Source organism: Pipra filicauda, unplaced genomic scaffold (genome assembly GCF_003945595.2).
Source record: "Pipra filicauda isolate LSUMZ 115617 unplaced genomic scaffold, ASM394559v2 scaffold82_size2718185_pilon, whole genome shotgun sequence".
NCBI lineage: Eukaryota > Metazoa > Chordata > Aves > Passeriformes > Pipridae > Pipra > Pipra filicauda.
In genome coordinates this window covers 2,462,792-2,488,239 of record NW_024105009.1, presented here as the reverse complement: position 1 = coordinate 2,488,239, position 25,448 = coordinate 2,462,792, and the positions used below count along the sequence as shown (strand labels likewise).

Below are 25,448 nucleotides of genomic sequence, written 5' to 3'. Positions count from 1 at the left end.
CAGAGGGCAATTCACAGTCTCACCTTAGTGAGAGACTTCAGAAACTTCTCCAAAGTCTTATTTTATCTCAAATTCACCTTTGCACATTTGCCCTCAATGGAAGGTTACTGAACAGAGCATGTGATATAGATGTAGTGCAGCTGCTTCAAGGAGGGAGCTCCCACAACCAGATTTATTAAACGTTTCTTCCAAAACTGCAGCACTTCCAAAATCCCATTATCCGATCATTTCCCAGGTCTGCCAAGAAATTAATAAATAAAAATCTGGCCTTTATTGCTCTAGAGAGCAATTGTTCCCTCTTGGTCACCTACAAGCCAGTAAATGCAATAAAAAAAGTTCATAATTTCTGAAGCTGGAGAACTAAAGTTGGGTTAAATGTCCCCTGTCCCTCGCCCTCTAGAGGCGAGATTCTCTGCTCGTATTTGTGTAGGATTTTTCCTCGGGATTGTAACCAGAGAACTGGCAATGGGTTTCTTTGTTGATACTATTCTTGAAGGCTTTATCTGCAGTAACTTTAGGCAGTTTTTTCTCAAAGTCAATCTGAAAAAAAAAGAAAGAAAATACCCCTGTAGTTTGAAGCCTGTATTCACTGCTTTTTTTCCCTTTGATTGAAGGAAAATTGTTAGAACAGTGCAAGAAGACAAGATATTCGTTCTGTATGCCTTTTTAATGAGCTACAAAGACTCGAGACACCTGAAGAACAGCCAGTGCTGTTGCTGTGGAGGAGGAGGAGGTGAAGATGGGAAGGAGCAGCCCAGGTGCTGGTGGTTGCAGCCCTGCCTGGTTGCTACTCTTTGGTGCTGCTCTGGAGAGGAGAAGCCCCAGAGGCTCTGAAGGTGGAGCTGGCAGCAACAAGAAGTCATATAAGTGCTTAAGTCTCCCCCTCTGTGCTCGGAGGAGGTGACAGCTTGGTGAACTCCTCTCCATGGTTTAAAGTGCGGTTTTGTCCCCGCTTGGCTGCTGGAGCAGGGAGGGCAGGGAGAGGGAGGTCAGACCCCATTTCATGGGCTGTTTGTCTCTGGAGAACCTGGGTCCCCATGTGTGATGCAAACAGGAAAAATAAGTAACTTATTACTGACCAGGCTTTGGCTGATCTCATTTCCAGTCTGCAGTGCCTAAGCAGCACCCTTTTTGTAAGTTCAAAAGCGATTGCTGAGAGCTGCTTGGTTCTCTGCTTAGCACATGCCCTCGTGTAGGTACATGCACGTGTTCCTGCTGCTCCCGGGCCACGGCAGGGCTGAGCTGGTTGGTTCAGGTACTCACCTCCAGGCTGTCGTGCTGCACGCCACACCAGAGGAGAGTTTTGAGCCTTTCGGACCAAAAGAAAAGCAGGTTGCAGACTGGCTTAATTAACACTGGCGGGATATCTTCTCCTTTAGTAGGTCCTGAAAATAAATAAATAAATAATGATACGTGAGTCTGTAGTTAGGTATGAGCCTTGGGAGCCTCAGACTGTGAGGTGGGGGAGCAGGATCAGAGCCTGCTGCCCTCTCCTCCCGGGTCTGTGTCTCACAGGCTGGATTTTTAAAAGCTTTTTTAACAGCTGAGTCAGATTCTTGTGCAAAAGCATATTTGTTTTATATAAATATATATATTTATATGTTTATATAGAACACCCACCTGTTATGTAGCTTATCAACAACCCTATGATGGCACATCCCAGGCAGCCAATGGCACTGAAGTACAGGTAGGACAGGGAGTACCAGGTGTCTGCCAGCAAAGGCCTGTGAAGAGGTGACAAAAGCAGCTCGTGACGGGCAACAAGTGTATTTAAGTTGTCTCCTGGCTGTGCCAGCAAAATGCAGCTCATACTGCAGTTCCTCTGCGCTCCCAGCCTGCTCCCTGCTGGGGCTGTACTCTGTGCCAAAATGCAGGCTCGGGTGGTAGCAATACCTCTCTGGAGCTGCCGTGGGAGCTGCTGTCGTCAGCGACGCGGTGCCGTTCGCCAGCGTGCAGTTGAGGGTCGACAGTTGCAGAGGGATGGACTTCGTTGGTGGTGCAGGGTAAATGAAAGAGCCAGTACCAGCCCAAAAAGCCAAGGTGATCCCAGCTAAGAGGCCTCCAAGAGCACCCTTGGCAAGTGTAGAAAGATGCTGTTAAAGGTGATTCGCCAAAAGTGCTTTTCTGTGAACATGAGTTAGGCAGGAGTAGGTGATGGTGCTTTAATCTATGTCAGTGTAAATAAATCCTGTTCTCTTGACCGAGGAACAAAATGTGGAGGTTTAATGCCCTCTAGGTATAAAAGTTGAAGCAAAACTGTGATCAGAGCTGTGATACAGATTTTAGTTTTACTTCTGGTAACCGTGATGGGAGTGCTGATGGGGCAATATGGAATGAGTTCATGTTGTGTTTTGAGTGAGATAGCAAAGGCAGAGCAACTGACACAATTCTTTGTGTCCCAAGGCTGAGGTGAGTGCTGAATATTTTTTTCTTCTTAGTGAAACTTAAAACCAAAAATAATTAAAAAAAAGCCCTCATTTGGATCTAATCACCAATCATTCCACAGCTGGGTAGACTTAAATTGAAAAAGATAAATTCAGACAGGGAAAAGGCACAACTAAACAGATCTTAGATCCTCAGGCTCTAAATCTGAAGAGCAGCCCAGATTAAAAACCCAAACAATTTTCAAGATGGAGTTTTAGGCAAACAACACCAAGAGATTTTCTTTTGGATCAGGATTTTTTTTAACCTTACCTTCCAGTTAGCACAAGGAAACACAATTCCCAGTGTAAATAATCCCAGCATGGGCCCCCCACACATCCCGTGGATGGAGAGGGAAGCCTGTGGGTGCAGAGAAGAGAGGGGAGTTGAGGGCAGCAGCTGAGCGGAGCATGCACAGTTCTGATTTCTGTCTGTAATTTTGAGTGGGAAAATGGTGAGGGAGAAGGGATAAGCAGTGATTTCAAGGCACAGTTAAAGAGAATCACACTCAGTAGCGTTTCCTAGCAGTGACAAAATTACGAAGGAGTTAGGGGATTTATGATCTTTTTCTTTTTTTTCCTAGTTATTCCTCTTATCAGAGGGTCCACTGAAACGGTTTAGGTAATGTAGCAGCCCTCAGAGCTGGCAGCATTATTTGTTCAGTTCACTGCACTTCTGTTCTCTCCTGTTCTGTTCACTGCATTTCTGAAGCAAGAAATACCTGCACGACTCCTCCCATCAGCGACGCTGCTGCAGCCATGGAAGTGCACAGGACGCCGTATAAAACACCTGGAAAAGATCAGGTAATGAGGTTCTCAGTGCTGGACAGTAGTGGGGACAGTTTCTAATTCAGTAGTGTCTGAGGTGACCAGGCAGCACTGGGGGAATTTGCACTTTGGGTTTGATGTTTAGAGTGGACCATTAAGCACCCAGCAGTGTCTTGTGTGAAGTCTTGTTGGGTTTTTGGCTGATTGATTTTTCTTACAGAACAGAGCAATGGCAATGAAATTAATTTAGGAGTTATGCCTCATGTAGAAATATTTCTATTGCCTTTAAATATCACTTTTAAAATAATCTAGTAATGAGTTGAGAAATGATGGTTTTCTTCCTTTGGCACCAATTTTAACTTTGTGGTAGGCAGAACTCTCAAGTAAAGCCAACTAAAATGGTCTAGCACACCTTGGTAAAAATTCTAGGTACAGAGTGAAAAAAACTAAGTAGTAAGTGGAAAAACAGAAATGGAGAAGGCTAGAAACAGTTACAGAGATACAAAAGATATTGGCTTGGCCCTTCCGCGATGTTTATGAACATTAATAAAATGCTTATGATATTATGGTATTCATAAAAGGGTTATGATATGAATGCAATAATTCTAAAAAGAAACCTAAAAATTCAAGTCACTTTGGATGCTTGCTATGTTGGTGATCTGGGGTTTTTAAATTTTTTGTACGTATTTTTTTCTCTGAACAGCTGAATAACCTGCTTATACAATAACTCTAAGCTTGAATAGAAATTACTTATTGTACTGCTCTAAAAGAATATGCAATACTACTATAGATTAATGTGGTAATAACTACATTGATATTCTTTCTGTGTCATAAAGAGTGTTTTCCAAAATTTTCAGTAGACCAAACTTTTCCAAGGATTTTGAGTAGCTGTTGATGCTAGTCTATGTTTGTTCCAGTACCATACAGTGCTGGTACTTCATGTTGTTGAAGAATCAGGCTGACATTCACCTTGGGAGTTTCTAAAGGGTTGCATTCCTGTGGAGGTTACCAAAGCACAAGTGTTTCTGAGGGAATGTCTTTATACAGTGCCCTTTGCTGCTGAAAAATGGAACCCCTCTAGGGTACCTACATAAGCCTTTGCTGATCCACGTGCTCATCTTCTCAGAGAGGTTTGGGAAACCTTTCTTGACCAAGTCTTCAAAGGTAACAGTTGCTAAAGCATTGATGCTGGCTGCTACAGTGCTGTAGAAAGGGAGAAGGATGGTAAGTAAAGAGAAAGCAGTGTAATCTGAAATCCAATTGTATATATAAAGAAATGCTTCCTCTTGTTCAGCACTAATGCTCCTCAAGAACTGTATGTTTTGTGGTGTTTTTCATGTGTGCTGCTGTAGCTGGGGAGGTTTCTTTTACCTCTGCAATTGTGGAGGGCTCTGCTTCATGCTGGCATGGAACAAGACAGAAACTCATCCTACTTACAAATCTGTAAAGACCTTCAAAGTATGGATGTTCCAGAATTAAAACTTTACTCTCTTATGAACTGAAATATGTGCAGTTACCACTAGTGCTACCCTGGTCCTTCATGAATGACCTGGCTTTAAGCTAGGGGAATGAACCCATATTTGGTGAATACAGTCACAGATAGACTTGCTGAGAAGATTTATATCCTGACTGTGATATTGTGGCAGTTAGCTTAGGTAAAGACAATTTCACCATGAGCAGCTCAGTTTTATTTTGTCTGCATTGATAACATTATTCTAAAATCTATTTGGGATATAAAGATACTGGTGAAGTGGAGCTAGGCTGTGTCATAAATGTAATCACAGAATCTTTTAGGTTGGAAAAGATCTCTAAGATCATGGAGTCCAACCATTAACCCAGCACTGCCAAGTCTACCACAAACCATTTCCCAAATGTCTACATGTCTTTTAAATACCTCCCTTTTCAAATGCCCCCAGGGATGTAATGTAATTCAGTAAAGCACTAGTGCTGCTTCCTGGAATGTTCTAAGAAAAACAGCTGGGCTTTTTGTTAGAGTTTCATGTTTTAACCTCATTCTTCTTAGAAATCATCCTACACAGCTAAAATGTCATTTCAAATTCACAGACCTCAGTGTTCCACTGAATGCACAGGCAACAAACAGTCCCGGGACTCCTGGCATCGAAGAAAAAATGTCCATGACAAAGTAGGGCATGAGCTGGGGTAGAAGGAGCATGAGAGCAACACAAGAAATTAATTAAGGTTTTCCTGGGTAATGGAAGAAAAGTAGCTGTTTCTGGGCATGTTGCTAAATTCTGGCATTATCTCAAAGAACGTGGTGTCAGATTTTGAGCAAAGGGGATGTCTTTTGGTAAAAATGCCCATTTGGATTAGCACTGCAGAAGCACCAGAATAGGTATTATTGTAGCCCTGATTTGGCAACCGGCCTGAGTGCTGAAAGGACGTAAAGCATTACACAAAATTTAAACTGTCCTGATATATGCTGTATCTGGGCCCAAAGCAGCTCCTAATTATAGTAATGGACATCTGTACCTGATCAGGAGCTGAAATGAAATCAGCAGTCCAAGGGTCACAACTCTTGTAATGAGAATACATCACCAATCCACAAAATACTGCACACGCTAGGACTGTCCAAAGTCCCAATAAATTCAGGTAAAGTGCCCTAGAGCAAAGGCGAGAAACTGTTCAATGCAAAATAACAACAAAACTGTTGCAAGTTATTTATTCCAAACCTTTTAGGGAGATGCCTTAATTACAGCTGGTTATCTAATTCAAAGCTGGCTGTATAATTCAAAGCAAGAGTTTAAAAAAACATGGAGAATTACAGCGTCATTATGCTACAGGGTAAGGATAATGTTTCCAGGTAACTTTGTACAGCTGGAAGAGACCAGTATCCTCTATGCAGAATGGGCTGCACTGAGCACTGAGTCCTCACTCCTGTCCCCTGTAAGAGCAGATTTTTGCCTGTTGGGAGTTGTTGTTGCTGTTCACCCGTTAAGGCACACAGAATACTTTTTTGGATGGATTCTGTCATGCTTCACCATGTGAAGTAACAGTCTCAGTTGTTTTTCACCATCCCATGGAAAGGGTGTGGGTGACAGCACCTGCTGGGAAGGTTGTGTGGCTGCTGTTCAGCAGGCCTGCAGGTCCTGAGAGCTGCCAGATTTTACAGAGCCCACACTGTGTTTGAACATCACCTTATGCAAGGTCTCTTGCTAAGGCCAGTTCAGACCTGGGACCCAAAATACTTTCCCAGCTTCTTACTAGTGATGTTCTCACTGGTGTGACTTACAAATGTTTTTCAGACAATGAATTTTCTGCAGGATAAATTCATATAGACACACACAACCTCAAGAAAAATTAGTATGTTTGCAGCTAGCAAAAAGGCTGTTTGAAGAAGGAAAAAAGTAAGAACCTTTATGCTTTAGACATGTGTGCAAGCAATTAGTGCTAGGTGTGTGAAAAAAAATCTGGTTGTTTAGTAAAACATGCTACTGCTGAAGTTGATTCTGATTATTTTTATGCGGTAGAATTTTAATAAATTATTGATTTTATTTTATTTAGATAATACCTTGTGCTGTAGCGCCCCACAAAATCAATAACCACTTTTAATACAATTTTAACACAGTTGCAATAAATACACTTTTACAATTAAGCTGTAGATAGCACAATTTCTGTGTGGGCATCTTTGCCATGCTCTGCTTCTGGGGATTAATTTGGCTGACCACAAATTGATAAACTGCAACAGATAGATAGCTATCTCTTTTTCTTTCTGCATTTACTTAAGTCAATTAGAGCAAGGGGTAGTAAGACTGTCAGAGCAAAATTAGCTTGCTACCACCTAATGGGATCCCGATTTTTACTTAGCATAGCTGACAAACTTAGTGTAATTCCACATCAGTATGCTTGATGGCAGGAATAGGTTGATGACAGGCAGCTTACAGTTTAGCGTGCTTTTCCGATTTGCAAGAAATGCATCTCTGTATCGTGGACTGATTGACTCCGTAGATCCCTAGCCACGTAAATGTTCCCCCAATAACTATTGTCCAGATGGTATGTCGTCTCAAAGGATCAGCATCGAAGCTAGAAGAAAGAAAGAAGCAATTTAGTTTGCTTGTTTAAACATTTATTAGCGAGAGGTAGGTGATTTTTTTTCACGATTATCTGGCACGTCCTGCCATCTGAATCAGAAATTCTGCATTGGCAATACTGTCCTCCAGCACAGACAACATTTGATGTGTTTAGGTTTGGAAGTTTTATTACTTTTATATTGGAACACATTTTTTTTCACATCAGGATAAACAAATATTATTCAGATTCAGTCAGAGGACCAATTAATTAAATCAATCACATTTATGAGGCTGCTTATGCCCAAATATCAGATCTGCATCATATTGAAGCAACAGACCTACAAGCCATCCTGCCTGGAACACTGTCCTCTGCTAGGAGCAAGGTCACTTAGCAAACTCTAAAAAAATCCAGCAAACCCTTAATAACACATCATGATGACTTAAATTCCCGTACAGAAATTGCTTCAGCTGCAGTGTTATCTTTTGTACAATGAAATTCCATTACTCAGTAAATCTAACTGGTACAAGCATATCTTTCTGTCTTAAATCTGTCATCTTTGCAGTTCTCCTTATCTTGGTAGGTACAGCAGATAACATTTGACCTTGCTGCTGGATTCTGTCAGTGACTTGCCTTGATTAATGAACTTTTTAGTCAATGCCCCAAACAGTCAAAAGAAGGTCGGATTTCTATGCCAGTGCACCATTGCTAGCTGCTGTGGTGAGTGCATGTAAAACAAAGTGCTAATTTTAAGAAAGAAAATGAAAGATATATACAGTTGGAAGGAATAATTTGGCTTCATTTGTAGCTACACAAAAAAAAAAAAAAAATGGCAGAGTTCCCCTTCAGTTCAGCAGAGCTTTGATTTCTTGAAAGAGTTAAGCTCTCCTGAGGGCCAACTGCATTGCCAAGAGCTGAAGAAATGAGGAATGGATGTCTCTGAATCACCAGGGTTCACAGAATCACAGAATATGCTGAGTTGCAAGGGACCCACAGGGATCACTGAGTCCAACCCTTAGCCCTGCACAGGACCATCCCCAAGAGTTACACCGTGTTTTTGGCTTAGTGAGGGTAGGGTTTCTAAACATTAAATATTCAAAAAGGGGAAGTATTGCACCACTTGTTTCTTACTCGAATATGTTTAGTCGTGATCCTTCATGGGCATCTTCCCAGACTTGGGTTGATCCACCATTCAGACTGGTTCCTCGAATCAAAACCGTCAGAAAGCCAGCCACCATGACAATCATTTGAAATGCGTCTGTCCAGACAACAGCTTTTAATCCTCCCTAAAACGAAGAGAAACTGTATGCCCCCAATCTTCTTTCCTGTTGCTTGAGTACTGCAAAATGTAGAAAGACTCCTTATTTCAACAGCTCACGAGCTGTAGGCACAGCACCCAGCAGATCAGGACTCTTTGCATTCTCCTGTGAAGGCTGTATTTTTGCAGGTCAGAAAATTCCACAGCCTAAATAGTTATATGAGAATACCTGACTTCCAGTTAAATGCTTTTTTTTTTTTATGCCTTCTTTATATGCATCTGAAGAACGTATCACAGGGCAAAAATTAGGGAGTTCTGGCCTGTTCATACATCTTGTCTCACTCCGTGTGTTCTCAGAGCCCGCTGGTGCACAGTTAGCCTCACACAGGAAAATAGCCCCAGAAAGTTTACCATTCAGCTTTCTTCCATAGCTACTTTCACATTTGATCAAATATGTACTATAGCAACATTATAAGTGATTTCAACAAGAGTGGACTGAAATATTGAAAAAAATCATTAGTGGTAATGAGAACAGGAGCTAGGTTGTATCCTGAGCCCCAGGACTCTGCTACTTCACTGCCATGTTTATCTATTTTGGAATTTGGAGTCTCATGTTGCTTCCACTCAGAAGCAAAGCTTTCCATGACCTGTTGGTTGTCCTTCCTAGGTTTTATTGCTCTGTTCTTGATCTGGGGTAACACCAGAGGCACATTTTTCATTACGGAGTTTTTCAGCCTATAGTTTGTAAAAGATAAGAATCAAGTCTTATCAAAAGATTTAGTATGACAGGGGAAGGTTATCGCCTCCTTATCTGGACTCTGCCTCAAGCTGTCTTGTTTAAACCTTGCAACATACAGCAGAGGATTAGACAGGATTTTTTTTTCTCCAAATAGACTTATTTATACCACATAGTGTAGAAGAAACTTATCTCTGTGTTCTCCAACTTTAAACTTCAGTCAGACTGTATGTGGCAGACACCCTTCTGCCATAGTCTGTCATGTTTAAAGGGTGGTTGAATTAACCATTTGTGTTCCAGCTGTTCAGTAAGGCCTGTTACATACCAGAGTGCAATAGAAAGTGCAGACAATTCCTGTTGCAGCTACAGAGCCCCAGAGATCAAATCCAGTGACTGCAAAACCAAAGAAAACCAAATCATTAGAGAAATCTGAATAGTAGCAGTGGAGCTGTAATCCTTTAGCTTTAGAAGGATAGGAGTAATTATTAATTTTAATCTTTTGTGTCTACTAGGAGCTTTGCTGGATTGTTCAAGTTTCTTAGAACTTCTGGATACTGTTATGCATTGTTGTCCTCTTTCAAACTGGAATTAACTAACTTTCAAGCAAAAGTAACATGTAAGAAGAATACTTGCATAAAGCAAAAGTGTCATTCTGATGGGACACAGCATTATAAGCAATGCTTCCCTTCTGTTCCCTAGACCAGAACATTTTCTGAGAAACCAAGTTGTTCAGAGAATCCCAAAGAATCCTAAGACAAAAACACCCAACCCCTAAGTAAATTCCATTCCCTGCAACTAGGAACAGTTTGATGCTAAAATGTGCTTCAGTAAAACGAATTTTTTTGTTCCTTTTGCCTCATAAAGTTCCTTTACACAAGACACACAAATTTTGGGTTGGCTGATCTTGAAATCTCTCCCACAAGGCACAGTTTATGAGAGCAAATATATTTTTAAAGGATCTCTTATTAGCAAAGTTAGTATGGCATAATAATGAATTTGAACTCTCACATGGAATTCCTTTGCACACCAGAGGAAGGAAGTTTGGTGCTGTATGAGAGGAGGGATTGGACGAACCGGCTGCAACTCAGATGATGAACAATGAAAGCAGCCTCACAATCTCTTCCCAGTCAGTTTGGGTGAAATCAGGATTTGGGTCATGATGATTCCTTGTGCCCTATGGCAGTAAAATCACTGATCCCACCTGTGGTGATGGGTGCTGTATGCCTAGCTTGCCAACATTATTTGAATAAGTCTGCAGACAGAAAGCAGCACAGCATTGAGCTCCGGCTACGTGGAAAGGAGTTACTCCCATGGAAATTGGAACACAGGAGACAGCCAAGGGGGGAGTCAAAGTACAGAATATGGTCTTGGATCATCAGCTTGTACTGTGAACTTTGTCAGGGTGTTGGGAAACTGTTTGCTGCAAACCTCTTCGGGTGGTTACTGAGTGGAAAGGACAGCAGAGCAGCACCAGCGAGGCTCCTGCTAATGTGAGAGGGGTCTGGGGGGTCAGAAAGGCAGAGATGTGAGGTGGAGGCAAAACCTGCTTACAGAACTTTTGAGGAGAGTTGGGGTTTTGTGTTATTTATCAATTTTCCTCACTTCATTTACTCTGATTGCCTTGTGCTGTGGTTATTTGGGGTGGCAGTGTAGTGCAGGATGGGAACTCACCTTGGTTGAGTGCCAGTGATGGAGCATAGACCACTATTCCTGTGTAGAGGATCTGAAGGAGAAAAAGTCCATTAAAAAGTCATGTATTTGAATGCTCAGTGATAAGGCTTCTATTTAGGGTGGGGCTCTGAGCAAAACACTGGATCTAGGATGTTCTTTAGGTCTGCCTGTATTGTATATGTCTTTCTGTTTCAGCCCTTACAAAATAAAAATCTTTGGTTTAATTCCTTTCTGAGGGAAGGACAATTACCTGTCTTGGTATTACTTATTTCACCTATTACTAAGATGACTAGATGACAAAATATTGTCACCAAATAGAAAGAGAGTATCTGCAGAAAACACGAAGAGTGATACAGAAATAAGTCGCATGGATCTCAGAAATTAAATTTTAATTTTTGCCTTCAATCCTTTCAAGTAACTGACTTAATGCCCTTCACATGTAAGTTCTATCAGAACTCATGGAGAAACAAAACATAAAGCTCAGTAGCATTCAAATCTATTGCTGAAGGTTTGGAAATTGATAAAATGGAAATCATGCAAAAAGAAATGTCTCCCAGTATTCCACAACACAACCATTCTTTCATTTTAGCATTCATAGTCCAAGTGAAAAAAACTAAGAAAAAAAGAGTAATGTCATTAAAACATCTCATTCTAAAAAATGTGCCCTCTGAGACTACTCTGTGAAAATCAATGTTGAGTGAAATTAGCATTAAAATGAGTCAATGTTTTCTTACCGTCTGCAGGATGTAGATCAACGTTGCAGCAAGGCGGACAATCTTGTTAAATCTTAACTCCAAATACTAAGAAAAAGAGTGATCTCAGTAAATTGCACATGTAGCATCTGTGACACAGGTGCTACTCTTCTGTTTGCCCCAAGTAACACCTCGCCATGCAAGTAAAATCACTGGCAGCTGGCACTGCTGTTACGAGTGATAAGGAGAGCAGGACTGTCCTTACACATAGGGATAATTGCATTTAAGAAGTCTTCTCATCTGTACCATGTACTTGAAGTTCTAGCTGGGTTGCAGTACCTTCTTTGTATCAGGAATAACTGGAAGAGCCCAAGGGCTACAAAGGAGGGAAATTTAAACTTCAAATGAAAGTGTGTTCCAACTATACAACGAGGAAACTTAAGCTCATCTCTAGCAGAAATAGCATTGTTTGACTCCAGTACTGGCAAAAGTGGAGGTGGAGCAGATGGTGAAGCAGCAAGGTGGAGTTTCCTAGTGCATGAGCTAAGCTGGCTTTCTCACTTGCTCTGCCTCAGCCTAAAGCCAAATCTGCACATCACCAATGTGAAAAGACAAGAGAGGGGATCTCATGGACTTCCAGGTGGATGTAGAGAGGTGTTCCCAACTACCACACAACTACAGAGGTGAGCAGATGTCTAGACCCAAAAGCCCAGATTTTAAGCCTGAATCACCACCTGGTATCTCTCTGTGGAGTCTCTGTAAAATCTCTCTGCCCCTGTGACAGCCTCCATGCAGCCTGCCCTGGGCTGGGTTTCTCCTTGGGCCATAGTCCCATATCCCCAGCAGATACCTGGCATGGACTGTGCAAGTCTTCTCTCTTTTACAAGTCTCCAGGCTATGCACTATGTATTATTGCCAAAGCATCTTCTTTCTTACTAATTTTGTTTGTGCTTGTCTTGTTTTTCTTGCATAATAAACCCTATGGTCTCCCATACAAATACATAATTAGTTTATGTAACTTGACCTGTTTCTAAAACTAATTCATGAAGCCAGCAAAATCATCTTTCCAGCCTACTTGAAGGGTCTCTCTTACTACAACGACATCTTTGGTGTTTCAGATGACAAAAGTAATTAATTCTCTGATCTTGGATGAAAATCACCCAGAAAATGCAACCACTTGCCACAATGGTCAATTTTACTCTTTTCCAACCTGAAGAGATTTCCAAATACCCAGGCAGATCTGCCTGACCAAAGCCCTTCCTTGGGCTCGGGCTCAGAGAACATGAGCAACCTTTCTGTTTTCAGGAAGCTCCTTGTGAACTAACCCAACTTTCTTCATCCAATTCTTGCTTAGCTGAAACTGCCCACAAACAAGAGCAACTAAATTTGCAGCAGTTGATTAAAGTAAGTAAGAGGCTGTCCCAAATGGTCAGTAGCTGCCCCTGTGGGTGTGCAGGTGATAAGGGCTGCTGCTGAACTGCATTATGAAGAAAATAATGTCTTCCAGAAAGAATGCCAGGCAAAAACTTTACAAAATTCATAAGTCATTAATTTAGTTTCCTAGAGAATTTGTTTTCCAACCCTGTCTTTTTTTCTTCTTTCTTTTTTATTTCTGGAACAGGCCTGTCATCTTCTTTCTCTTCCTCCCATCTCAGATTTTTCGATATCCAATAGTCCACTTTTATAGTAAATTGGATCAAATTGCCATATCTAGACTAAGTTTGAATTGGATAGTGTTGAATGTTGTTCTTAAACTCTGTCTTTAATACTTGCTCTCTAAACCAGGGGGGAATATTTGTAACATCACAAGCATTTGGATACACTGAAATATTTTCCAACCATAATTTAATTTGGTACTGGTGTGTAAACCCATACCCTGTCTGTGCTATATGTGCATAACAGGATCTCTGACCCTTATTTTGTGCTTTTGACTACTCAACATAAACAACTAGTCTGGATAATGCAACCAGTTTCTAAAAATAATTGATATATCGATGCGATTGTTCCGCAAAACACCGCAGAAAGTTTTCTGTCAGAGACTTTTATCTAAAAATACATGCACGATACTGACTTATGCTAGAACAGTGCCTTGATTTTAGGGCTTTCACTTACCTCATAAGTGCTTGTTATGCCAGATCTGTAAAAGACAGGTAGAAAAAGTTCAGCAGTAAAAATGATGACAAGCGCGTACGAAAGAAAGAACAGCACAAAGGATGCCCCGTAGCGATAAACTTCGGAGGGTGTCCCCAGGACTGTTACTGCTGACATGAAGCTTGTTGTGAGAGAAAAAGCTATGGGTCCACATGTCATCTGCTTACCGCCCACCAAAAACTCCTTTGAAGTTTTTTTTTTCCTCTCTTTAACTGCAAAAAAGACTCCAATGCTGGCGCTGACCAAAAACAGTGCGGCAAAAACAACATAGTCCCAAGCCACAAATTTTTTGACTTCCGGAGCTTCAAAGTTTGGCATTGCACCAGTTGTACAGTTCTCTGATGGAGGATTCTGGTTTACTATGGCTGGTGCTCTGAACAGATTAACCCTGTTGACAGCCAAGCTGAAGCTTATCTGTAGCTCATCGATGACAAATAATAAACAACCAGAAGGTGTTTTTTAATCCAGTTCAGTTCTAAGGAGGGGGAAAAAAACGTAGCTAAGGATGAGTTAGGAAGGTGCTGAATGCACTTTGACTCTACAGCTACTAGTGCTTCTGCCAGGCAGGCTGAAGCGAGGGACTCTAGCTGTGAAATCTGTAGTACAATCCCTTTTTATCTATGAGGTATAAATTTAGGGTTAAACATTAACCTGACACATTGACTTGATCTGACTCTTGTCTAACCTCTCAGCGTTTTTAAATAATAAAGTGAGACAATAGAGAAATAAATAAAGGAGAGCAAAATGAAGGAAAGCTCAGTGTACAGACCTGCCCGCCTGCACCTTGGGCATACTTATAGGACAAGAGGACCTAAGAAAAGCAGATTAAACAGTAACACTTCTCTTAACTATGTCTTTGGCATAATTTGTTGAATTCAATTAATTAGGTTTTCCTTGTATGTTTTTGTTTTGTTTTAAATAAGTATTCATTTTATCTCCATCAATGCCGTAACAATACCTTTTCCAAAGAAACAGGAAATGACTTGTCATCCTGAAGGATTAACTTTTACAAAGAGGTAGTGTGTGGTAGTTGCAGCCCTGAAGGAAGGGTAGAGGACATGTTTTGGAGAAAATCAAGAAAGAAATGAAGTACCCTGGGAGAGCTTTTAATAGCAGAAGTCGTTTTCTTCAGCCTTATCTTGGCTGGGGATGGATCCTCATTCCTCCTTCTTAAGTCACCAGTAAATGCAGGTGGTTTTGCTGTGTCAGTTGTACCTTGCAAATTAGTGTGTGTCCAGACCTGAAGCCTCGACTGTTCCCATCCATTGCTCAGGAGAAAGGGGAGTACGTGCACAGCAACCTTCATTGCTTAGTGCAGAGCCAAAGAAACTCCAGGACAGCCCACAGCTGGAATTGGCTTCTGTCCACATGTACAGGAGAGTAGCTGTGGAATTTTCGTGGCTGATTTTGGTGAGACTGAGTGTAAAAGGGGAGGTTGAAAGACCTCTTTCTACTGCTGAATGTGAACTAAGAAAGCCAAACAAACAAAAAACCCTGAACCAACATGCAAAGGTCCTTCTTAAAAGGCACTGCTCCATCTATAGCTGAAACACTTTGAGTCCCCAGAAGTTAAGAATATGAAGTGCACATTTGTGATGTCCTACCCAGCCCCCTGTGAAAGCCGGGTCATGGATTAAAGCTCCATCTGTTGCCATAGCACTGTCTTATGTGCTGTAACCTGCAGTTTGTTACATGGAGGCACCAGATGAGACACCAGTGAATCACTTTGCATTATTGTGGAGTGTGTGAGTGAGTCAGTATAGGTAGTGTTCTGAGAATTTTCATACAACTGTGTCCAAGGGTACACCCATCGCTAGTTAATATTTCTCTTCTGCACAGAACAAATGCCTTAAGGTGTTACACTCCCAGAAAAGCAGCAACTTTCACTTGCCAGACATTCCAGAACTGTTTGTGGGGCCTGGGATAACAAATGAAAATACAAAGTAAATTAAAAAAAAAAACTCATCTGGCTCAGAAGGTTTGTCTGCCAGTCATGTTACCAAACAGACTCTATGGAAGATGCCTGTAACATCCATTCTAGGAAAATAAGGGTAGTGTAAAAAATTCCTACTGGCATAAATGTAAGCCTGTGGTGATTTTTTTTTTTTGTTTTGTTTTTTTATTATGAATGGGTTTTCTAGCAGAAAAGTGTGGTTCTTTGAGTGATAGTAATTGGCACAAAGTAGAAAAAAACTAATGGAATATCAAACTGAAAATCAAGTTAGAAATGTAAATTTTTTTATTTATGATGCCATAACCCTCTGACACATTTTCAGCATCACTTCATGGGGTTGTTCAGAATAACGGTTTTGGCAAAATGTCACATAGATAAAAATAATATAAAATAGAAATACAATTTCTAAAGAAGAAATATTTCAAAATAATACGTAAACACTTGTTATTCTGTCAGGATTATATTCTGTATCTGGGAATAATTGATATTTTTATTTCCCTGAATTAACAAGAATAGTTTCATATTTTATTTGTGCAAGCTCATGTGAAACAAATTTTTAGCCAGAGTAAGCCAAAGAAGAAGCTTGACTCTTTGAAGCTTCAATACCTCTTTCAGCGTCTGACTGTGAACCAAGAATCTGACAACAAATTCCAATTTAAGTGTTTCAGTTTTCCACTCAAGGCTGTTTGCATCTGAGGTTCTATTTCAGGCCCAATTTTGGCATCTGAAATAAATGCATGAGACAGTAAAGGTAAAGGTGTTTCTAATGGGCTGCAGGCCAGCTTCCTGCAGTCAGGCAGGAAAACCTGCAAGGAATGCTCTTTTCCATGAACTGCTGTACCTTTTTGCCCTTGATTTTTGGGAACATTAAGAACAGCCCTTTAAGTGTGAGAGGAGAGATATCTTGAATGAATGACTATATATCATTACATCTTTCAGTATGAGACTAGGAAAAAGTCAAACCTCAATTCAGCATTACATTAGCCTGAGGGTTACCTTCTAAAGCTTGCCAGATGCACCTGCTTTATCCTAATCTCCAAAAAATGATGCTCCATGTATCACACCTTGAATATTTGTTCCCTAGGAGGAATAAAGGGAATCTGAAGCCTCCTCTGTCTGCTCCTCTCACCACCACAGCTGGTGCACATTGTGCACCCTTTTTTCCTTTGGGTGCATACTTTGCATAGTATCCATAAACAGCCTCTCAATATTATTATAAAAAATAACTATTACATATATTTCTCTAGGCAAATCTTTTCTAGCCCCTAGATTTGAAAGGTCCTCTATTTAGTATATCGCCCTACAAACCAATGGGGCCTGATGGGATTCATCCAAGAATCCTCAAAGAGCTCCTGATTTTCCAGAAGGGCAAGAAGAAGGACCCTGGAAACTGCAGGCCTGTCAGTCTCATTTCAGTGCCTGGTGAAGTTATGGAGAAGATTATTCTGGGAAGTACTGAAAAACACCTGAAAGACAACACAGTCATTGGTCACAGCCAGCATGGCTTCAGGAGAGGAAAGTTCCTGCTTCTCAAACCTGATTTTCTTTTATGGCAAGGCAACCCACCTAGTGGATCGAGGGAAGCCAGGTGGTGGAATCTTTTTAGCTTTCAGCGAAGCTTTCAATATCGTCTCTCACAGGATCCTTCTGGACAAAATGTCCAGCTCACAGCTGGATAAACACATCAGGGGGTGGGTGAGCAATTGGCTCACGGGTCGAGCACAGAGGGTAACAGTGAATATGGGGCAACATCAGAGTGGTGACCTGTCACTAGTGGGGTTCTGCAGGGCTCCATCTCAGGCCCTGAGCTCCTCAACATCCTCATAAATGACTTGAATGCAGGACTGGAAGGGACACTGAACGAGTTTGCACATGACACAGAACTGGGAGGAGCTGTTGACTCCCTGGCAGGCAGAGAGGCCCTCAGAGAGACCTGGACAAATGAGAGGGCTGGGCAATCACCAACTGTGTGAAGTTCAACAAGGGGAAGTGCTGGATTCTGCACCTGGGATGGGGCAACCCTGGATGTATGGACAGACTGGGGAATGAGATGCTGGAGAGCAGTGCTGTGAAAATGACCTGAGGATCCTGATTGATGGCAAGTTGAACATGAATCATCAGTGCCCTGGCAGCCAGGAGGGCCAACCGTGTCCTGGGAGGCATCAGGCAAAGCATCACCAGGCGGTTGAGGGAGGGGATTGTCCTGCTCTGCTCTGACCTGGGGCGGCCTCACCTTGAATATTGTGGCAGTTTTGGTGTCTGCAATACAAGGAAGATATTAAGCTGTTAGAGAGCATCCAAAGGAGGGCAATGAGGATGGTGAAGGGCCTTGAGGGGAAGCTGTGTGAGGAGCAGCTGAGGGCACTTGGTGTGTTCAGCCTGGAGGAGACTGAGGGGAGACCTCACTGCAGTTACAACTTCCTTGTGAGGGGCAGAGGAGGGGCAGGCACTGATCTCTGTGGTGACCAGTGACAGAACCCAAGGGAATGGCCTGAAGTTGTGTCAGGGGAGGTTTAGGTTGGATATCAGAAGAAGGTTCTTCCCCCAGAGGGTGGTTGGGCACTGGACAGGTTCCCCAGGGCAGTGGGCACAGCACCAAGCCTGACAGAGTTCAAGAAGTGTTTGGTCAATACTTTCAGGCACAGGGTGTGACTCTTTGGGGTGGTCCTGTGCAGGGCTAAGGGTTGGACTCAATGATCCTTGTGGGTCCCTTCCAGCTCAACATATTCCGTGATTCTGTAAAAAGCATTTAAAGTGCAGCTATTGGGTAAATACCTGTGCAGTACTGAAGAATACTATTTTTTCCTCCTAATAATGCAGATACTAGAATCAAGTCTGTGAATGGTTTATTTTGCTATATAAAAGACAAGGGGTTTACTGTACCCTGATGCATGACTGAATTATTTTCTTATTCCTTTTCAATATTTTTCAAAATTAAGCTGTGAAAAAATCATAGAAATAGGCACTGGAGGATTAACATCACATTTAACTGGACGGCTGAAAAAGAAATGGTAACTAGTTTATGGAGAAAAAGTTAATTTCTGGAGCAAAAAATGCTCTGTAAAATCAATAGTGTGTCATCCAGAAGTCCTGTTACACTTAGGGGTTATTATCTTCCCTTGACAGTGGACTTTGGCCATTCTCAAGAGGCTCCTCTTTAATGATTACTGTTTCCTCAGAACTACGTGCTCATTTGACTATAAAAAGATCATTATAGTCCAGTAGTATGGTCAACTGGAGGTACTGCTTAGAGTTTCAAAATAGATCATTCTCTGGGGACACAGAGTCCTCCCCATGGGATTGCTCTTCCCTGGTGGCACCAGGTCACGTCAGGACACCCAGCGGGGACTGTGGCCAGTGGTCAGGACTCATCCTGCACTTCTACTTCCCTCTGTTTTGCATTGTAGGATGCAAACTTAGTGGAGTCACTTGCCAACCCATTTGCTCACTTCGTGAATATTTTTCAGGAGAAAAATGCATGGTTTGCACTGAGAATTGGATTTTTTTCTACAAAGAGGGCGAGCTGGGGAACTTTGTGAGGAGAAACACTGTTAATCTGATACACTGGATTTTGGATAGTCATATTATCAAGAAAAAGAAGCATCTTAAAATAATGTCAGTTATCATTTACCCCTCCAAAACGATAGTGCAGGGAATGAGGGCCCCTCTCTGCTGTGCAGCTTCAGTTTTCCAAGGCTCCAAGCCATCCTCACAGCTTCCCAGCTGCCTCTCCCACGGGCCCCTCCACAGGTTCATGCTAGGCACCTGGCTGGCTCTGGTCCTTCAGCTCCCTGGAATTTTATTATAGAGGGAAAAGCAGCATATAAGAGAGGAGTCAGCTGCTTGTCTATCCGGGATAACGATTCATTTTCCAGGAATGGCACAGGTATGAAAGATGTTTTAATCCAAATATCAGTCAAAATAAATCGTTTTTTATTGCAGTCAGACCTCAAGTTGCATAGCCCATGCAATAGCTCCTGTAGCAGACTGGAGTGGGGTGGAGGTGTGAAACAGCTGCTGCAGACCTGCTTGCAAAACGGAGCAAGTTGGAAAGGCTGCTGTGCTCTTGGTTTGGACACCAAGGAGTTAAGGCTGTCCTTTGGAACGTCTCTATTTTCCACTTAGACACTGTGGCAAACACTTCTTGAAAGGTGGGACTGGAGAATGTCCCACCCTGTTTTGGAGCACTCCCTGGTTATCACATCAGGATAATTTTAGCTGTGGTGGGTCTCATACTTGCTCTGCTCTGATGTCCGTCCACTGATGCAAGTTCTTGGGTTTCAGAGGAAGCTTCCAGAATCAGATGTCCTACTTTTTTAGCTGCTTTTGACAACGTAAGACTCTGTGGGAGAGAGAGGGAGCATGCAAGAGGGTGAGCACGACAGAGAGAAGGGAAGGAGACTGAAAGGAAGGCAGGACTGGGCTGTGCTGGGGAAATTCATACCACATTGGCTATTTCAGATCCTTGCAGGGAAGAGCAGAGTGCTAATAGTCTGAGAAAACATAACTAATTTCTCTGAAAACAGGTCTTATTTCTGTTTGGCTTACAGCTTTGCAGACCAAAGCTGTTAAATTGGGTTTTTCTTTTTGTTTGCTGAACAAGTTAAGAGGTTGTAAAACTTGTGGACTGGCAAAAGGATGAGCCATCCTGATCCCAGTGTGTCTCAGCAGACAGCAGTCAAGGACTGAACAAAACAGCAGCATTACATTCCACTTTGTTTTAAAGTGAGAATAAGGAACAGCAAAAGTAAGGCACTTTATATGTACATCAAAAAGCACTTTGGGGAGTATGTAGCACCTGGAAGGAAATAGGGAGTTGAGATCTCACTGCAGGTGATTTAAGGATAAAGAAATGGAGTGTACTTTAAGAGGATGAAAAAGCAATGTGTGCTTCACTATTTCTGTGCTGTTAAAAGCTCCAGAAAACAAGTCATCTGATTTAGTCTTCAATTGTTAATAAGTAGTAGAAATACTGCCTCAACCCTGCAAAAGAAGCATTTGGAAGCAGTCTGGCAGCAATATTAAGAACAGAGGGATGATGTGTATTTAGCAGGATTGTTAAGGGTGCATACAGAAGCCTGTGCAGGCTGTGGGCAGCTTCAATTAGCATCCTGAGTTACAATAAAGCTGAGGATCACAACCCTTCACTCACCTGTGTATTACCCAGCACTAGTAAAGGGGATATTCAGGTGCTCCCTGACGAATGAAGCTGTTTAGCACTAAACAGGCCTGACGTCTTCCCCCAGATTATATGGTTCATGCACTCCCATGAAGCTGTGGTATAAAAACTACATTTTTCCACATCACAGAAAATCCAAAACAAAAAAGACATTTTTAGTATGATTTGCAGATCAATCATCTTTAACTATTCTTTTTTTATTGACTTATTTATTTTATCACTTTCGCTTTTCATTCTTAATGTCCTTCAAAAGGGATCTCTTCATCCTGTTCTGCCTATATAATTTCACTCTCCTTTTGTACCCACATCCTTATCTTGATATAGATTAGAGTGCGATATTACCACACTGCAAAAATTTTTGTGCATTTTTCTGCGAAGAGAATAGCTTCTCTTGAACTGTTTAACGACTCAGATATTGCCAGTTATCATTGCATTCCTCCAAATATTATCTGCTCTTTTTTCCCCCAAGCTTAAAATAGATTAAAATGAGCAAAGATGAAGAGCTAGTCATAGTTAAAGTAATCCATCAAAATAAATAAATAAATAGGATTTTGCCAGCAACTGCACAATACCTTTTACTTGAAAGAATCAGATGGAAGAGCTGGCCTTCTCTAATCTTGCCTCTAATGTGTTCCAGGGGGCACGAGGTGAGGAGGAAAGGGGTTGAGCCATGGCTTTTCCATAGGTCTTTGCCCTGACAGACGTTTTCATCTGTCATGCATCTGAGGGACTTAAGTTCTTGATGCTTTGCTAAAATCTCATCATTAATTTAAATTTAGGTATATGAGCTTTAGTTTGGACCTTTCCTTGGGCTGCCTTTAAGGCTGCAGAAAGCAGAGAGGCCCCGTAGAGAGAAACCTCGACAAATTAGAGATCTGGGCAGCCACCAACTGTATAAAGCTTAACAAGGGCAAGTGAAGGGGACCAAAGAAATATTATTACATAAAGTGAATATTAGGAATTGGAGAAAGTATATTTGGCTGAATGGAAAACAGCCTTTGCCACTAGACAATGGGTGGTGAGGGGTTCACGTGCAATGCCACATCAGCCTGTTTCATGAGAGCTGAGCCTGCCCTCTTCACCTTGTGTGAAGCTGGACATATGACATGCTGCCACAGTAATTGCTTAGAAATCAGGACAAGGGATGTCATAGCAGTGGGAATGGCTGTAAAAAATTCTCCGGAATTTGCTTATGTGAACTCTCACTCCCATATCTGTTGGTTCTGTTTGATAAATTGATCAGCTTTTCACGTGCTGTTGACTCCAGGATAGCAGGGACACTTTTGTCTTACTTGCTTTGGGAAAGCAGGGGTGTAACTTCAGCATTACTGAAGGAAACTTGTGCCCTGCTTGCCTGGGGACAGGTAGGGGAAGCAGATTACATTTTGGACACAGATTCAAGAGAGGACCTCTGAGCAGATACCACAAGGACTCCAGCCCTCAGCAGTACCTTCTCATTTTGGCATGATAAGCCAAAGGAATATCTGGGGGTCACACCAACTATCAGGAATCATATTGAGGAATACAAAACATCAGCTGGAGGCACACATCAACAGCCCTTTTTATTTCCTTTAGGAGTATGTAAACAACTGCTTTCTGCTCAAAAGCAAATGTCTTCCCTACGCCCAGAAGAAGCATTTGCAGGGCACTGCGACTTGCCCACCATCAGCTGCCTCTCACACAACCAGCAGGCACTGACACATGGGCTCAGCAGGGGTTTGCCTTGGGAGCTCCAAATCCCTCCAGTGAGGGTTTGGGCTGGGATCACATAGTATGTGAAATATCCTAATTTAAATTAAAGCCAGTTACAGCAAAATTTAAACTTCCACCTTGCTGTTAGCTTTCCTGCTTGCTGCCTGCTGAAGCTTTTCTCTTGCAGGTGATAGAAAAAGGAGATAAATTGTGTCGATGCCTAAGTGGCAGCTTAGATTACAGAAGTTTTGGTCTATTGTTTATTTGCAGGAAGTTTGTTAAGTGATGACAAATACCCCAAATTTCTTCGCTGAAAGGGTAGTAAGGCACTGTAACAGGCTGCCCAGGGAAGTGATGGAATCACCATCCTTGGTACCTTCAAAAAGCATCTGGATGTGGCAGCTGGGGACATAGTTTAGTGATGGACTTGGCAGTGCTGGGTTAACGGTTGGACTTGATGATCTTTTTCAACCTTAATGATTCTGTGATTCTGTGAAGTATCAGGTTTTGTGTGATTGTGTCTGTATCCTGCTATATAAAATGTGATTGCCTCATGGCGACCTGCATGCCCATTCATTTTGTGGCTTTGTGTGTGCACATGTGTGCACATATCTATGTATAAGAAGTAGATATGTATGTTTGTGAAGTAGAGGGGCCATGGAGGTTTGGTGTATGTTACTTTTTCCATTGTTCGTGTTGGTTTTGCTTGGGATTTTGCTTTTTGTCGTGTATATGAAAATACTTTGGGGTGGTTCTCAGTTTAAGCTGCAGGGAGTTGGATGTTTTTATTCAATCTTTTGCTCATCTGGAATCTTGACTCTGAGCACACATGTTGAACAGTTTTGGAAAGCTGACCCCTAAAATGAAGCATGGAAAGGAAAAATATTACGATAGTAGAATGCGACATTGGAAATATACTTAGGTTCAGCAATAAATTCTAAACCTACATGTTTGCTATATATGAAGGCCTGTGGGGGAAAAGCTGAAGTTTTAATGCAGAGAGATAGTTCAAAAGAGATGAGGGTTTTTTTCCTCACATGACACATGGAGCATTTTAAACACATCCCTTAAGAAGAAAAACTTCTTTATCTTACGTAAATGTAAACAGACCATCTCTCCGTTGCATCTTTACCCACCGTTGCCTTGGTGGAAGGAAAAATTAGAAGTGAAATAAATCTTACCTGTCTCCTGCAGACTTGAGATCAATTACTTCGCGTCTATTTTATGTTCCTTTTGAATCTCTGACAGGTAAACCAAAAAATTCAGGGTAAGTCACTTTCTGTTGGGAACCTGAAAACTTCACCGTGAAAGAATTTTGAACTTGGGATTGACAGGAATTGTTTTTTGCAACTCATCTTCTTCTTGTACATATGGCACCCAGTGCAGGGTAGTAGCCTGCAGAATTTTTGGATAATCTGTTTACTACTGCTGAGGGGTTTTCCCTGTTTGTTTTTAAAGTCTGCTTGTTTTGGTTTGGGGCTTTTTATCTTGTTTTTATTTTTTTTAATTAACATCTTTGTTGTTTTATTTTTGATGTTGTTTTGCCCTGTAACATCTGTGGAACATTAACGATTGCTTTCAGTTTAGAGGAGAGAAGGGAAAACTGAGAGGCAGCAGTCTTTTTTAGATTTACTTTTTGAGTGGAGTTTGTCTGTGGGTGAAGGCTTGGAAACAGGACTTCTGATCCCATGCCTAACTCCTGCCAACTGGCTGCATGAGTCTGGATTAGTAATTCACTCTTTTATCTTCCTTTTCCACAGGAAAGAAAAATAAAACAGACCAGATGCTGCACTTGAGCTGTCTGAAAAGGCATGGCTAATCAGCTTTTTAACAGGTAGCCAAAGGTTCCTAAATCTAGTGGTGCTGCACAGGGAAACACTTTCAGATGGGTCCAGGTCCCACTCCCAATGCAAAAATATTTATGTTGCTGTATCTCTACTCTTTTTTTCAGCTCCATAAATACATTTTGACAGGCATTTGTAGTTATGACCTACATACTCTTTACAGGCTGTAAATCTTTGATTCATAACTGTAGGACACTTTGTTCTTAGAATGCTATCTAATCTCGTAATTTAAAGGGGCAATCAGAGGACTGTTCCTCCTAAATACTGCTGTGTACCTTAAACGTTTGTGAATTCATTTTGCAATGTGCATAATTCCTTATCATTTTTCTTCCTAGGGTGTGATGACTAGGCACAGCTCCATGACACAGCACCGTCTGAGAACTGACACCACTGGAGGAGAAACAAGTAATCTGGAAATGGTAATATAGAAATTGGAACACACCTGTATAGAAGGCTTGGACTAACACTGTTTTGGAAACAAGTGGTTTGGAATGAGTTTTTTCCCCTTGGAGATATGAGTGAAATTTGTGAGACTGCTTTTATATTGTTCTGATGGAGACACAGGCAGTGTGATTAAGCATCTTACTTACAAATGAGTAGCAGTAAAGTGAAGTACAACTCTTGTACTTCACTGTCATGTTTGCGTCATAATCTTTTTTAGAAGTTGACTAATCTAGAAGAAAGACATGAGAACTGTATGTAATTTATGCCTTTATAATTGGGGTAAAACTCCTATACCAACAATATTTTGCTGTTTGTGTTCCAGTGAGTATTGTTTCTGGGCTTTGTGTGTGTTTAGATGGTGTCAAAATAATAGGTAAATAGAAAATGCTGAACTCAAAACCACATCAAGCTTTGATATTGGTTCCTCTGTCATTTGGAATAATACAAGGTAGGCAGAAGTCATATGGCAAATTCAGCAACTTCCCACACTATTAAGGAGAATCAATCAGCTATTTGAATTTAAACATTTAACTTAGAAAAGGCAAAATTAATTCAGATTTTTGTAAGCAGTAGTCAGGATTTCGTCCAAGAATGAAATAAGGGAAGCTGTCCT

General features: G+C 41.5%; 1 protein-coding gene and 1 long non-coding RNA gene across 5 annotated transcripts; one reads left to right on the top strand and one right to left on the bottom strand.

Annotated features, from left to right (window-relative positions):
- Window positions 1-135: 135 nt before the first annotated feature.
- On the bottom strand, window positions 136-14,277 carry SLC5A12 (solute carrier family 5 member 12). Of its 2 annotated transcripts, XM_027735742.2 has the most exons (15): window positions 13,684-14,277; window positions 11,614-11,679; window positions 10,880-10,931; window positions 9,534-9,601; window positions 8,346-8,500; window positions 7,089-7,229; window positions 5,679-5,808; window positions 5,255-5,343; window positions 4,279-4,391; window positions 3,143-3,210; window positions 2,695-2,781; window positions 1,894-2,072; window positions 1,621-1,724; window positions 1,264-1,385; window positions 136-540 (listed from the first exon to the last, which is right to left on the bottom strand). In XM_027735742.2, exons 1-15 carry the CDS (start codon window positions 14,038-14,040, stop codon window positions 397-399), a joined length of 1,875 nt encoding a protein of 624 aa, XP_027591543.1. In that variant the 5' UTR covers window positions 14,041-14,277; the 3' UTR covers window positions 136-396. The 2 variants fall into 2 exon arrangements, with proteins under 2 accessions (XP_027591543.1, XP_039246432.1); XM_039390498.1 differs by lacking the exons at window positions 5,255-5,343; window positions 5,679-5,808 and having other exon boundaries at window positions 13,684-14,276.
- Window positions 2,017-25,022, top strand: LOC113995566. Of its 3 annotated transcripts, none has more exons than XR_003543460.2 (4): window positions 2,017-2,102; window positions 3,133-3,224; window positions 24,308-24,381; window positions 24,727-25,022. It is a non-coding gene; the product is annotated as an uncharacterized LOC113995566 (long non-coding RNA). The 3 variants fall into 3 exon arrangements; XR_005566936.1 differs by having other exon boundaries at window positions 2,034-2,102; window positions 3,005-3,224; XR_005566937.1 differs by lacking the exon at window positions 2,017-2,102 and adding an exon at window positions 2,374-2,409.
- The last annotated feature ends 426 nt before the right edge of the window (window positions 25,023-25,448 follow it).